The sequence below is a fragment of the Protopterus annectens genome, chromosome 3.part1 (assembly GCF_019279795.1).
Source record: "Protopterus annectens isolate FY-2018-M chromosome 3.part1, PAN1.0, whole genome shotgun sequence".
Taxonomy (NCBI): Eukaryota; Metazoa; Chordata; order Ceratodontiformes; family Protopteridae; genus Protopterus; species Protopterus annectens.
The window spans coordinates 1,826,323,374-1,826,339,760 of record NC_056732.1 but is presented as its reverse complement, the minus strand read 5'-3'; the positions used below and the strand labels follow the sequence as shown (position 1 = coordinate 1,826,339,760).

Genomic DNA, 16,387 nt, shown 5'->3' with positions numbered 1-16,387 from the left:
TGAGGAGCTTTGTTTGATATAGATAGGTAGTTTATTCCAGAGTATGGGAAGTCTCTGGGACAGGAATCTATCCCTCCGGCATGTTCTGTTTATTGTGGTGATAAGGTTGTAATAGCCTTAATGAATGCATTAAGCAAAACAGTAAGGAAATTGTCGGTTTTGAATGCTCAATATTATCTGTTTAGTTTGGGACATTGCCAGACAGTTTCCACAGTATGTATAGTATGAGTATATGATATAAAACAAATTTTACAGAATGTCATCACAGAGGAAATGCTTAAGACATCAGTCTGAAGAGCAAAGTGACCCAATATAGATGGATTTACTACATATCAGCAATTCAAATAGCATCAGAAATACTTGGTCTAGGGATCTAAATCTCTTCTGCAATATCAACACTGCTCTGTATTAGACTCCCCATTCATGTAACACAAAGCTCATCCCTGTCTGTATTCAAGTACAGCTTGGATCTATAGATGGGAAACAGAAAACTTAGCTAAGACTGCCCCCCCCCCCCCGTACTACTAATGGACAAATGCAACTTCTAAATGATTTATCCCATGCATGGATCCCCTCAAATTATCTATGATGTGAATCCTCTCAACCTTATTATGGGCAATATATAATTACTGATCAGGGGTGGGTAAAGCCCATCTTACACCAAATGAGATAGGTTAATTCAAGCACCAAAGGGGAAATTGGGGTAGGCTTAAAATGGCCTGCAAGGGCAACTAGTTTAGTAATTATTATGATTATTATGATGTGTTTATGAGACCAAGCTACATGATAAGTTTTTTTTTTTTCAAACACCTTTATTGAATTATCAATTTTGACATAGGCTCATTTACATTCATATAAAAGTAATCAAACTATATTAACATAAACATTATACTTCACATATATTGCTATATATAATATAACCTAAGCTATATTACATAAATTATTCAGTTCATGATTTTTTTTTAAACAAGAAACATGTTCATTAAACCATCACTTACTACACAGGCAATCGTGCATTTATACAGATGAAAACAAACTACAGTGACACAATCCCAGTCTCAGGCATTATATATCACAAACCATACTCCCCTTTGCAAACATTAATCATCACTTATGATCTACCCAATCTTTCTCACTCAAACATTATATAGTTCATTTAAGTCCTGCCACCTTTTAGGCCTCATTTCTCCCTTGTATGTACTGTTCCCACAGTTCCCTATGTAGTTTGTTCCTACCCTTTTCTAAAGATCTCAGTTCCATTTGTTTTATCTCTGTTACTATATTCACTACTTCTAGTACAGTTGGTTTAGATTTTGATTTCCATTTTCTAGTAATTGCTTTTTTGGCAGCCACCATAATTAGACACCACAAGGCCTTACCATGTCTAGGCAATTCCGATTCTGTATTATAGCTCAGAAAAATCACCTCCCTCATCAGACCAATGTTCCCACCCAGCATCTCTGACAGTGCTTCCCACAGGGAATCCTTAAAGTCCACCAACTCACTGCACACCCAGAAAATATGTTCCCAATTACCTCTTTCTTCCCTTTCAAACCTTCAACATTTATTGTCTGCCAGAGGAAACATTCACTGGAGTCAACTTGGGGTATAAAAATATCTATGTAAAAATTTCCAGGCAAAAATCCTATATCTTCTAGATTTTGTTGTATATTTGGGATACATACATACATACATACATCTTCCCATTGTTTCTTTGTGAACTGCTTATCCAGTCTCTCTTCCCAATCCTTTCTAACCTCCCCTGATGGATTCTTATAGTCATCATGTAATATTTTACATACTCTGCTAATTATTCCTTTTTTAATGGCAGCATCTGTTCTAGATTCTAGTAAAAACTCTACCAGTGCTCGTCTTTTATTTAGGACCTTCCTATTTCTTTCTCTTTGCCTATACTCTTGATATCAATTCCTGATAGGGAAGGCAATCTCTAACCTGCAGACCAAATAAATTCTTGGTGTCTTTCCATTCTATCGTCTTTTCATTTCTAGTTATTTGCTCCCAGTACCTTGGATCCTCTGCCAGTTTTCTCCAATAAATTCCGGCCCCCTCTTGCCTATTGTCTGTATCCCTAATTGCAGTCATCCCTATCGGTAGAATCTCCTTTCTCCATTCCTGTGTTGGGTTAATTCTTAGAATACTTTTTGCTGCTTTATGGATATAATATTCTGCATGATTATTGTTATTTTCCTTAAAGGCCTGCATCCAAAATCCCAGTCTCTACTTGTTTCTTGAGCTTCCCTGTGTTTCATCATCAGCATCCCTTTCCACTTTGAATTATAGTTTTCTGCTTGTGCTATGTATAGGAGTCTTAACTGTGTAGCTCTGAAATAGCCCTTCAAATTGGGTAATCCCAATGTACCTCGTTCTACTGGAAGAATCAGCTTATCCCCACTTAATTCTTGCCATCTTCCCCAATCAGATAAAGTCCTTCAGCTCTTTATTAATTGCTACCCACAATTTCTCCTCTGGTTGATATAAATATGCCTGACCTGTGTTTAAGGCTTAAAGGACTAAAAGCATTTAACTGCTTGCATCTTACTATCCATAACTTGAGAAAACAAGTAGTATAACTTACTTAATGGTACCCAAGATATAAGAAATCTGGCTGCATTACAATATTATAATGGTCAATGGCCACAGGACATGGAAAATAGAACACTGACAGGGTATTACATATTTTGTTTTTATAAATAAAAGTGGCAGAAGTTAATTTTCATACATTATTTTCGTGGCACTGCTATGGTTCTTAATGCATATAAGAGAATTTATGAGCACAGGATTACTTAGTAATAAGTTATATAGTGGAAAAAGGGGGAAATGTAAATTGTGAATGGGTTTGTGGAAATTTTGTAAGGGTATGAGTAAAGTATGACATTTTGGAACAGACAAATACATTTGGGTTTATAAAAGTAAGGGAATGTGCCATTCCCTTGAGTACTCCTTCACCAAGCACTGATTGGTAGAAAAACGTTGGGTTACACAACTTTTACCAACAGTGCTGACTACTTTTTTCTCCTCTGCTATGTGAACTCTGAGTAGGTATATTTAAGTATGAGGGGTGGCGGGTGCAGGTGAGTTTACTCCCCTGCAAAACATACCTTTGAGGTTTTCTGGAAGTTGTTTCATCATTTTTTATTGATCATCACTCAGTGAAAAAGTTGTTAATCAATGGTCATCTACCCAAAAATAAGATATTCTGACAGTTACTTCTGGCATCAGAAAGACCAACAGTTATGCAGACTATTTCAGGATTTTAAACAATACGTTTTCTTAACAAGATTTACCTGAAGCAACAAAAATGGCCCACAAGGGCAGTTAGCCTAGTAGCAGTCTATGATAGGTCTATGGACCTGTCAGGTATAGTCACGGAAACCAAGACTACAACAAAGGTTGCACAAATAATTATGATTTGCACATTATCTGATGGGATAAATCAGATGTTCTGACATTTGATACTCTGTCTCTGAAAAACATAACTGGCAAGATTATTTAAGTTCAATGTATTTTTTTTTCTATTTTGCTTGCATCTTTTCAGTCTAGCAAATGAAGCCGAAGACAATGTTGAACAACTGCCCATTGTTTAAATATTTACAGGGGGAACTGCTGGCCTTGACCAAATCATGAGCATATTATTTGCATCTGTACTTTTAATATGTGCTGTTCTAACTACAATTACAAGTTAAGTTGACACCAGGTAACTAGGCAATACTAGGCCTTCTTCAGTTTGTACTGAATGTATGACATAAATCCTGATACATGAAGAAAAGTGAGAAGCAGCAGGTCACGATGATATTGATTTAGGACTGTACATGGAAAAAAGTGCAGAACGAATGGAATGGAGACAGTTCAGCATGATGTCCCACGTCTGGTTATAGAAACAGCACATGATAAAACTCCTAGGACACTCCTTTTAGTCAAGGTCTGATGACGCCACTAGCCAAAGTAGGTCGACTCTAGTTATCCACTTAAAAGATGCTTGCAGTTCCTTGTGTGCAAATACAGTCGCTACTGTTACTCAAGACTTTTCTGATGATACTGACTAATGAACATGTTGCATCTTTCTTTATTTCTTTGCATTTCAATGTTTTTTAACATTATATCAGCAGTGGTTCCCATTCCAAAATCAGGGCACAGCTAAGTTTCAAGAAATAAATATTGCCTAAATCTTTAATGTTTGTACTGTCTTATCTCCTTAATTTCTCCAAATATTTTGAGTGCCTAATATTGTGACAGAATGGTCCCCCATTCCTAAGTCGGGCAGTGATTAGAATTTATAAAATTAGTACTGCTTTATGTCTTTAATGTTATCCAAAAGTGCTCTTCTCATCACCTACAATGTACCCAGAAATGTCTCCTCTTTTAGTTCACATATGGGCATATGTGCATTGGTAGAATATTTAAGTATGATTGTAAACTGTTTTTCATTAGGCCTGTTATTCCTACTGCTATTAGAACTATCTGGGTATCTTCCACATTGCTGTCATTTCACCTTGCAAATCCTGGTATTTTATGACTTTGTTTCACTCTGTACATATGGCATTATAATCTCTTGATGTAGTAATTTCAATGACCGATCTTACGTTTGTCTTTTCTTGGATTACTATATCTGGTCTTCTTGCTTCTGTTTTTTAACGGCTGGTATTGGTTGACTCCATATGTTAGAAACTTCATATTCAATAATGTTTCATGGCTCAGGTTTCTAATGTTTCTCAAGCACTTCTGTGTTATAGTGTCTGCACAATCCCCAGTGCAACAGTCTTATCACATTATTGTGTCTTTTGGTATACAGACCCTCAGCCAAGAGTGTATCATACTCAGCAGCTCTCTGTAATTCTGTTTTACAGAGCATGCATTTGTCCGTCTCTCCAACATGTATGTAGCTGCCTGTCTTTGATCTCCATTATTAACCTTTCATTTTTTTGTTTTCAATTCATTGCGAATTAACCATTCCCACAACAAATTCTGGTCAATATAAGATAGTTGTAGAAGTTCTTTATATTTGCCATTATAGTTGAGGACTTCCTAATTTCCTTTCCTGCTCTGTTGGTCCTTTTCTTATGTCCTTTCTTTTGTTTGTTGGTACTTTCTTTTGCTGTCTTACATTTGTATACCTCTGGTTTGATATCTATTCCGACATTTTTCCAAAATGCTTTGGTTAAATTAAGGAAAGATGCCATCTTAGATTTTTTCTCAATGTTTAACACTATCACTTTGTTTGGATAAGTTGAAGTTAGCAAATACATCTTACATACCATACGTGCAGATCACTACATATAGTCAGTTTTCAGAATGCCCATATCTCCTTAAGAGCAACACATATATAATCTTGGTTTTCATATATAATTTGGTAACCATGATGTAGTTTCCTTGTTTAATTGATTCAGATTTTGGGACCAGTTAATCACCCCAAAACTGTAAGAACATGAACAAAATGATTTATAGCTTGCACATTATTCATAGATGTTGAAGCTGCTTTCAATATTAGCTTTAGTATTTTGAAGTATTTCTTAATAAGCATTGCTCTCGTTTGCTCATGTTTTTCTACTGCCTCTCCATCTATCCCATAATATGCAGACACTCTCTCCTGCTCAATTTTCTTTATACTACATTCGTATCCCAGCTTATTTTCTTGGTGTTGCAGCTTTCCTTTTACAGAAGGTGCTTTTGCACATTTATCAAAACCACTTGTTATTCTTCATCTGAGAAAGTTTTAAACAATTGTAGTTGTACTTTCAGATCCACATCTCATGAGTGACACAATTTTAAATCATCCTCAAAAAGCAGATGAGATTATTTTAAACAGTGTTGGCTTCTTTGACTCAAATTGTAACCATAACCTGATCTATTAAGTAAACAGTTTAATGGGTTAAGGGCAAGACAAAACAACAGTGGTGACAAAGAATCACCCGGGAATATTCCCCTTTGAATTTTTATCCCTCAGTCATGGCTTAGCCACGTGTCATTGCCTACCTGCAAAGTGGTTTGTCACTGGTTCATAGTCAAGGCAGAGTAATTGATTAATGTAGGGTACATCTTATAAATCTGAAAGAATTCAATTATCCATAAATGTTTTTTTTTTTAATAATCTATCAGTGCCATACTTAGATTCTTCCCCTTTTTCACAACTCTCGGTTCTGGCTTTGGTTAACAATAGTTGAGCCTTTGCTCAATATGACATTCTTTTATAACATGTTGTTGTATTGCCATGATTGATTTTTTTTCTAGATGCCTATAAATTCTGTCTGCATCAATTCCAGTTATAATTTATGTTGTTGGAAGGCAGGTTACTCGTCCATAGCTCTTAGGATGGCCTAATGTTTTTTTCTTATGGAGGAGTACTGTTCTTTCTGTTGTTAATCAGATTGATATCTGTTCAGGATGTACATATTGGTAATTCTAACTCAAGACTAAATCGTTGAACAGACAAGCTAGTATTAGCCAGAAGTTAGGTACTGCATCCGGGCCAGGGATTTTCTTAAATTTGTCTCAATTTCTCTGGCTGTTACTTCATCCCATTTTTTTTATCCTTCACATTAGAGCCCCTTACAGTTTCTTTTATTTCTTCTATCCATTTGGCAACTTTGTTAATATTCCACAATGTCTTCATAACTATTTCTCTAAAATCTCTGTATTTTTCTTTTTTGGTGGCATATCCCAATTCTGTGTAAAATCTTTTTGGGTCATCAATGGATTGCTTATTTTATATTTTTCCTTTATATTTATCTGTTTAACTTGTAAGTTTTTCTGCTTGTGCAGATAGATTTTAGTTTACTTTTGGAAACAGTGTATGCTATTCCTGGCCTGCTTTGAAGCTGTGTGTTGAGTTTACCATGTCTGTCTTTCTAAGGATTTTCGATACGCCCTGCCTTAGTTTATTTATAGTTTTCTCTATTCAGGTGCTTCCACTGTGCTGTTCTACTTGTTCCTTTCTGTTCCTTTGTTACTCAGCAGGTTTGTAGTAACACTTTATCTGTTATTAGTTCTGCTGAGCAGTAATAGACTTGAGATATTTTTGTTATATCACATGAAATTCTCTTAATTGTAGCTACTGTGTTGGTCTGTTTTAACATTTTGGGTCTTATTTACTTTCTGCAATCTATTTCTTTCATCTGTCTTAATATGTTTACTTATCTCTTTTAAATCATTTAACTGGACTTTCATGTAAGTTTCATAAGAAGGTTCCAGAACAAGGCCTTGTGGCATAGCCTTTCAGATGCATCCTGCTCCACCTGCTACTCCTCTATGAGGTGTGTCATGTCACTGCACTGCCTGTGTTGGAGTTTCCACACTAAACCCTTCACTTCGCAGATGGTTTATCACTTCAGTTTCTATTTTTTTAATTTCTGCCCCACTTATTTTACTTTCTACTCTATTCCTTTGCGATTTCATATTTCGTATTGTGAGATTATACATATCTGGATGTCTTTGCCTGTATGTCTCTACAAATATCTTTGCAACTGCCTTTTTGTCTTTTTTGTCTTTGATTAGTGTGGCTTTCTTCTTTGCATAAATCCTGCACCATATCAGATCTCTTTTGCTTTGCCATGTCCATCTTTGTTTTTTTTCACTTTTCCTCACTTCCAATACATTTTCGTTTTCATTGATCTGTGGCTTTAACCGGGAGTGGATACGCTGATGTTTTACCAGATTGCTCTTCCTTCCAAACCCTTTGTCACATGTAGTGCATTTATACGGCCTCTGCCCACTATGCATGCTTTCATGTGCTATTAGACTATCCTTAGTTACTAATCCCCTGCCACATGTGGCACACTTGAAGGGCATCAGCCTAGTGTGGATACGCTCATGTGTTTTTAGACTGTCCTTGTTTGCTAATCCCTTGCCACATGTAGAACATTTATAAGGCTTCTGCATACTCTTACTTCGTGCCAGACTTACCTTACCTGTATAGCCTTGGTCAGGTGCACCACAGGTATATGGTTCCCGTCCTGAGTGGACGTACTGATGCCTCTTCATTCGGAACTTAGTTGCAAAACCCTTGTCACATATGGCACATTTAAAAGGTTTCTGCTCAGTATGGACATACTGATGCTTTATTAAGTGTGCTTTTCGGAGAAACCTCTTATCACATTTGACACATTTATAAGGTTTCTCTCCAGTGTGGATACGGTAGTGAACTGCCATGTTAGTTCCACTTGAAAAACTCTTGCCACATGTGGCACATGTTTGGGTCTTATGCTTAGCCTGCTCACTGTGAACATCCTGATGTCTTATCATGCTATTCTTATATACAAACCCCTTTCCACATGTGGCACATTTATAGGGTTCACATCCTATGTGGATAGTTTGATGCATCACCAAGTATTGTCTCTTTATAAAACCCTTGCCACATGTGGCACATTTATGGAGATTTTGCCTTGCTTGCTCACTGTGAAGATACTGATGTTTTACCATGCTTTGCCAATACATAAAACCCTTGCCACATGTGGTACATTTATGGGGCTTCTGGCTAGCCTTCTCACTATGAACATACTGATGGTTTATCACACTAGATTTGTACATAAAAGTCTTGCCACAAGTGGCACATTTATAGGGTCTATGACCTATGTGCATATTCTGATGCATCACTAAGTATATATTTTTTGTAAAACCCTTGCCACATGTAGCACATTTGTATGGTTTATGTCTTGTGTGGCAATTCTGATGTACCTCCAATTTATGTTTCAGTAAAAAATGCTTTCCACAGATAGTGCACATATATAGTTCCTCTACACTGTGAATTAAATTATGTTCTACCAAACTGATTTTGCATTTAAAGCTCTTCTCACACACAGCGCACTTGTAGGGTTTCTGCCCAGTGTGCACACACTTATGATGCCTTACCATGCTTGCCTTGCAAGAGAAATACTTGTTACATGTGTCACATATGTAGGGTTTATATCTTCTCTCACTGCCACGTGTGGCACATTCATACTTATTCTCTCTTCTGATTATTTGTTCAAATGTTGCAAAGATATTCTTTTGTCTTTTCTCACTGTAGGTTAATACAGTGTTGTAATCAGTGCCTTTGTTGCTACAAATAAATGATTCATGTGACTTTTCTTCTCCGTGTCTTTGTAGTCCAGCTTTCCTCATAAACTTATCACCACTTTCCACAGAGTGATGGCGGTCACCTCTGGTCTGCACTGGCTCATATCTTGTGCCACACAACTTTTCTGACAAAGCTTTGTCACATTCAGAATTACGATATTTTGACTGTGGATTTTGAATCACTCTGAAATTGGTATTCCTGTTAACTTAAAAGAAATATGAATGAGTTAGAATATAATAATCTGCAAAGAAAAATTACAAATGCAAGACTTGCAGTCTGAATTATGCATTAACATATACTTTTGAAAACTCATTTTTATGTCCAGTTGTAGTAAAGAATTAATTCATTTACACAAGAATTCAGTAAAAAAAGTGCAACCAAAGATGAATCCCTCTCAATAAGCTAAACTGTACCTTCAGTTAACAGCATTTAATAATGCTAAATGATATAACATTTTACAAAGAAGAAAATCCCCAAGGAATGAATTTTGCCTGCAAGCCAACAACAAATGTAACTGAAGAAAACAAGTCACAGAAACACGACTGAAAGCATAAAATGTTCAAAGTTTAATGAGGTAAGCGCTTTCATATCAAATACTAGTGCTTCATCAGACCATATAAAAAAAGTACAGTTGTGTACACTTACCATAAATGTAGATGTTCAAGTGTATTCACTGTTGCAGTCATTACATTTGGGTAATCTGCTTGCAGGTTGCCCTCAGTTGGCCTGATTAACAAAGTCTTGGGTCCTGCATCGGTTGCTGTCCCTTCTTCCATGATGTCAGTTTGTCAGGGGTATAAAACATGCAGCCGACGCCATTACATCAGTTTTTCTTGCCCCAGATGTCAGGTGTCCCCCCTAATGGGAAGCAATTAAACATAAAAACACAAAGGTATACCTCCAACAAAAAAGCAAATACACCAAAAAGGCTTTTAAGCATAGTAAAGGAAAGTAGAGGTATAGCCAAAAGAAGTTAGGGGGCAGGAGGGAGGGTAACCAGGACTGCAACAGTGAATACACTCGAACATTTACATTTATAGTAAGTGTACACAACTGTACTATGTTCTTCGTGTTTCACTGTTGCAGTCATTACATTTAGGTAGATTCCCAAAGGTATGGTTGGGAGGAGGAGTTTAGATAGCATTAGGGTCAGCTATAAGGCCCTGCAAGACTGCAGTGGAAAAGCCAGCTCTGGATTTAGATAAAATTGGCAAATTATAATGCTTGGTGAAAGTATGTACAGAACTCCAGGTAGCATCTTCTAGGGTGACCCTGGTAGGAGCACCTCTGAGAAAGGCTGTAGAAGTAGATGCAGCCCTGGTGGAGTGAGGTCTGATCCCCTGGGGGATAGGTTTTCCATGGTGCTTATAGCAGAAATGAATGCAATGGCTTATCCATTTAGAAATGGTTTGTTTTGAAATAGCCTTCCCTTCTGCCCCTGCAGCAAATGCTACCAGCAGTTGTTCAGATTTTCTTTGAGGTTTAGTCCTGTCCAAATAGAATCTAAGTTGTTTGTGCACATCCAAGGAATGCAGTATCCATTCCCCTTTGTTCTGTGAATTGGGAAAGAAGGTTGGCAAATGAATGGACTGATTAAGAGCCACACTGGATACCACCTTGGGTATGAAGGATGGATTGGTTTTGAGTGACACCCTGTCCGCATGAAAGATGATGAAAGGCTCCACTGCCATAAGGGCCTGTAATTCAGATACCCTTCTAGCTGAAGTGATTGCTAAAAGGAAAGCTGTTTTCCAAGAAGTAAATTTTAAGTCTGCAGTAGCAGCTGGCTCAAAAGGAGGTAGAGTGAGTTTCTCCAATACAAAGTTAAGGTCCCAGGCTGGGGTTGGAGCTCTCCTGGGTGGCCTCAAATTTTTGGCCCCTCTGAGGAACTGCTTGAGCAGTGGATGAGAGAAGAGGGGAGGTTCTGTGTTATAATGAGCTGAAATGGCTGAGGCGTGGATTTTAATGGAGGAAAAAGACAGGCCCTTGTGAAGCATCTCAGTTAAGTATTGTAAAATATGAGGTAAATTGGGCACTGCTGTGCTCATCCCTTCAGATTGGTTCCCAGGCACAGAATATTTTCCATTTTTCAGTATGATTTTCTAGTACTAGGCCTCCTTGCCTTTAAGATGACATCCATCACAAGTGTGCTGAGGGAAGGTAAGGGAGAGTTTAAGTAATTAGCCAGGCTGCAAGGTTCAGTGTTGGAAGCTGAGGGTGCAGAATCTGGTTCTCCTGCTGAGACAGCAGGGAAGGAGTCTGAGGCAGGTGCCATGGAGATAACCATGACACACTGTGCAGGAGGGGGTACCAGCGTTGGCGCGGCCAGTCTGGAGCAATCAAAATCATCCTTGGTTTGTCCTGTTTGACTTTTAGTAGTACTTTGGGGAGCAGAGGCAGCAGTGGGGAGGCATAGACTGATAGTTTTTTTCCAGCCGAAGGACAGAGCATCCACTTTCCAGGCTTATTTGCGGGGAGTCCTTGTGCAACATTTGTCCAATTGGTAGTTCTGGGGGGAGGCAAATAGGTATATATCTGGGCTCCCGCTTTCGCTTGTCAACATGTTGAAAATCCTTGGTTCCAGTTTTCACTTGTGTGGGTCCATGAGGTTTCTGCTTAGTCTGTCTGCCAGTGCATTTAATTTTCCTGGCAGGAATTGAGCTTGTAGGTGCACTTGGCAGCTCAAGGCTGTGTTCCACAATGCCATGGCTAGTCTGCAGAGGGGGTAATAATGTGTACCCCCCTGCTTGTTTATGTACCACATAACCGTAGTGTTGTCCGTCTTTACCATTAGTTATCCTGGAAGAATGTAGTCCTTGAAAGCTGCCAGAGCATTCTGCATTTCTTTTTGATTGAAATGCAGGCGCATTTGACTTGGGTTCCATTTGCCCTGAATGCACTTCCCTGCCATGTGAGCCTTCCATGTATAGTCTGATGCATCTGTTGTTAGGGTTTAGGCGGCAGGGGGTGGTGTGAAAGGTAGTCCCTTGTTTTGGTGGCAGGCCTCTGCCCACCAAAGGAACTCTAGGCGTAGGCAAGGTTCATAGGTTCATACTAGGCTATCTGCCCTGGGGCAATTATAAGCCTAGCCCGATTCTGTATGGCTTATGCCACCCCTTGATTTGAGTATACTGTGCCCTTTTTAAGGTTTATGTGTTCATAGGTTCATACTAGGCTATCTGCCCAGGTATGATAGGAATCATTGTTTCTAGGCTGTGAGAATGTTGACTCCATAGGCTTTTTAGATACCACTGTAGTTTCCTCATATGCAGTCTTGCATATGGAATTAGAAGAATGCAGGAGGCCATGAACCCCAAGGCTTGCAGTATTTGTCTTGCAGATAGCAGGGTTTTTGTGGCCACTTGTTTGAAGTAGGTTGTCAAATGAATTTGCTTTTCTGGCATGAGGTAAGCCATCTGGGAAGTTGTATTCAAGCTTGCTCCCGTGAATGTAATTTGTTGACAGGGTACCAGTTGTGATTTCTTTTTGTTTATGGTGCACCCCAGACAAGTTAGAACCCTTTTTACAAAGGCCAGATGATTCAAAAGTATGTCCTGGCTTTCTGCCTGAATTAGACAATCATCCAGGTATGGGTATATTTGAATACTTCTTTGCCTGCAAAATGCAATAACTGGAGCTAGGCAATTTGTGAATACCCTGGGCACAGTAGATAAGCCAAAGGGCAGTGCAGAGAACTGATAGTGAGTGTAGCCAGCTTTGAAGAATAGGTATCTTCTGCAAGATTCCCTGATTGGGGTGAGCAGGGATGCTTCTTTTAAATCTAGTGTTGCCAACCAGGCGTTTTTGCCTAGGATAGGAAGTAATTGGTGAAGAGTCAGCATCTTGAATTTTGGAATCTCCAGGAAGGTGTTTAGAGTAGACAGGTCCAGGATAGGATTCCATGATTTGTCTTTTCTGGGTACCAGGAAAAGTCTCGAGTAGAAAACTTGTCCCTTTTCCTCTTCTGGTACCAGTTGAATAGCCCCCATGCTTAACAGAGAAAGTACTTGCTTTGAGCCTCTACCCACTGATTTAGGGGTAGGTCCAGCCACCCACTTGGCATTGGCAACATGTGGAAGTGAAATCTGTATCCCTGGGACACTATATTTAAAACCCATTTGTCCTGGGTAATGAGTTCCCAGTTCTTTACATGAAGAGCAATCTTTCCCCCCAAAGGGGGCAGTCAGAAGATAAGTGCTTGGAAATTTTAAAAGGAAGTCATTGAGACAGTTTACCATAGGTGGTAGTCTTGTTATTCCCAGATTTGGAAGTGGAGGCCCCCCACTGCTTAGTTCTGTGAGTCCCCTGGGCCTGAAACCTGGGGTTTTTGCTGTGTCTGGGTTTGACTTGAGAATACCTGGACGGGACTGGAAAGGACCAATTCTTAGAGGGCCAGTGCCTACTAAATCTAAGAGGCTGAACTTGTAAAAAATCTTTAACAGTTTGCATAGATTTAGCTTTATCTAACATCTTTTTAAGAATTTCTTCAGCCTTGTTGCCAAACAGGTGGTCCTGATTTAAATAAGCATCCAACAATTTAGCTTTAACATGATCAGGCAAAGATTGCTCCTTAAGCCAAGCATGCCTTCTAAGAACAGACCCAGTAACAGCAGCCCTGCAAGAGGCCTCTAAAGAATCAAAATCATATTGCAAAGTATGTTTTCCAACTTGTTCAGCAGAAAGCATTAAATCCTGTAAGTCTTTATTTTCCACACAGTCAGGAATCAACATCATATTCTGTTTAAGCAGTCCAATAACATGTTGCTGATATTTTAACATATGAAATTGGCGGGTCTATATTAGAACACCGAACGTTCAAAATTTCGAGTGTTCTAATATCGACCCGTTTTCAGAGAATGATGAAAATATGAAAGAAACAGAAAACCAAATTTTTTCCTAGGGAAAGAATTAGTTTGTCCGTTTCTGTTGCTTGAGTATTTTCAGTGCTGTGGTAGAAAGTCACGGTTTGGATGCAGGTAAGTGTGCGATTGTGTGGATGTGACGGTTAGGGCAGGTTAGGTGAGTTAGGGTTAGGGCGCGGGTGAGGTGACTGTGCGATAGTGATGGACCTTAGGGTTAGTTTAGTGTAGGGTTAGGTGTAAGAGTTTAGGTGTATGTGTGTGGATTGCTGTTTGTTTGGTGTGCTTGTGTTGTGTGTATGTGTTTTGGAACAGCAAATTTTTTCCCTAGGAAAAAATTCGCTGTTCTGTATGTTTGATGTTTGAATTTTTGATTCATAGGGTTCGATATTAAAACATTCAAAATTTTGAATGTTCAGCATTCTAATATAGACCCAGATTGGCAGTTTAAAGCTCTAATGGCCAAGGTTGCTGTAGTGTAAACTTTTTTATCCCATCTATCCAGCGCCCTGGAGTCTCTATCAGAAGGGGTAGGATTTTTAGCAGTAGAAGCCTTAATGCCCTTGGGCCCCTGTGAAATAGTCTCTGGATCTGCAATAGGATTTTTGAAAAGGAACTTGTGGGACTCAGGGACTCTATAGTATCTGTCAGGTTTACTGGGAGCAGGAGGCAGGGAATCAGGGGCCAAATTGGATTCCGAGAAAGCATCATCAACAATGTCTAGTACAGGAGGAATAGCCAAAGCCAAAGGCCTATGCTGAGGTAGGAGAAGAAAATCCCCAAGCCTCTTTTTTGAATCAGAAAATTCCTGGCTTTCCCAGTGAAAATGCTCCCATAAAGTATGTAAGGTTTCCCCAAAAGAAAAATCCTCAGGAGGGGAAGCAGAAGGAATAGAGTCCTCTGCATCAGAATCCTCATAAATAGGTAAGGACAAATCCAGGTCATCAAAAGAGTTAAAAAAAAAACAGAATCCTGATCAGAAGATTCATAATCAAGCTCAACCCTAGGCCTCTTAGAAGGGGTGGGGGGTTGGCTACCCCTGATTAGAGTAATTAGATCTTCAGCCATTTTTATCATTTGTTTTTAGGCATAGAGGCCTGAGCATGTGGTCTGGGCATCGTTTTTTTAGACATGGATCGAGATTTAGGCCTTAGTAATGAAGGAGGCATCGATTTAATATGCAAGTCCATAGGCCTGAATACACCCTCAGAAGCCGGTGCCTGCACAGCGGCTCTGGACCCATCCAAGGTAGAGACATCCATGGGTTCCATAGCTGAAGTATCTCGTGGCATACCGGACTCCAAATGGGTCTCAGTAGAGGCCTGCAAATCAGAAGTAGCGGGTATCAGGGGCTGCGAAAGCGTCTCACTGAGTATCGGCAAACTGGCGACTGGCTTAGGAGAAGTGTCGTCGGCAGTTTTGGACCTCGGCGGCCTGTCTCTGTCTTTATCTTTGCGTTTTTTCAGAATCCCGGTAGTTGGATGGCTAACTGATGACATTTCTGGATAATTAAACCGAGAATCGAAATATTTAGAAGCAAAAATATACCGACGACGGATAGTGCGCTGATTAAATAAACCACAAAACCGACAGCAAGGTATGTCATGGTCAGGGCCTAGGCAAGAAATACAGTACGAATGAAAATCTTTATGAGGTATTTGCTTTCCACAAGTAATGCAATTATTAACTTTTACTGACATCGGTAAGGAGCAAGAAAAAGTTTCCCCAACGGGGTACTTAGCTTTTAGTTGAAGACTTCTGTTCTGAAACTCAAAAACGAAAATTTCAGGAGTCAGCCGACCAATACTTGCGAACTGCTTCTGCTTCGGGCACCGCATGGCAAGAAACACTGATGTAATGGCGTCGGCTGCATGTTTTATACCCCTGACTACCTGATGTCATGGAAGAAGGGACAGCAACCAATGCAGGACCCAAGACTTTGTTAATCAGGCCGACTGAGGGCTACTGCTAGCAGATAACCCAAATGTAATGACTGCAACAGTGAAACACGATGAACATCTACATCAGCAAACACTTTTAATATATTAATTCTAGTTCAAAGCACCCATAAACATCAGAGAATGATAAAAACTTAGCTACAGCTTGTATCATTTAAAGAGACATCGTGCTTTCAGAGCAGGTTTAATAGAAACCCTGTCATTTAGACCTGGGTTTTATCAGCTTGCCATAAAATAATCCAATGCAATTCTCTGCTTTCAGTGAAATTTTTCACATCACCTCCACGTATATTTTCAGAAATAATTTCAACAACTTGAAATCTAAAGCCATGTTCATTTTCATTCTGCATGCAGTGTCTGGCTATTACATTTTTGGTGTTACCATTCCTAATACAATACATATGCTCCCTGACTCATTCCATCTGTGACCTGTTAGTTTTTCCTACATAGAAACAGTGGCAAACTGTGTCTGTTGCCAGATAGATCAAATTCCTGGTTCG

General features: G+C 39.2%; 1 protein-coding gene across 1 annotated transcript in view; it reads right to left on the bottom strand.

The window, feature by feature from the left end:
* Nucleotides 1-4,880: 4,880 nt before the first annotated feature.
* Nucleotides 4,881-16,387, bottom strand: part of LOC122798713 (zinc finger protein 345-like) — a 34,129-nt gene continuing 22,622 nt past the window's right edge. The window contains exon 2 of the mRNA XM_044067809.1: nt 4,881-9,275. Within this exon, the coding sequence (XP_043923744.1) occupies nt 7,279-9,275 (1,997 nt within the window). The 3' untranslated portion in view covers nt 4,881-7,278. The remainder of the gene's footprint in view (nt 9,276-16,387) is intronic.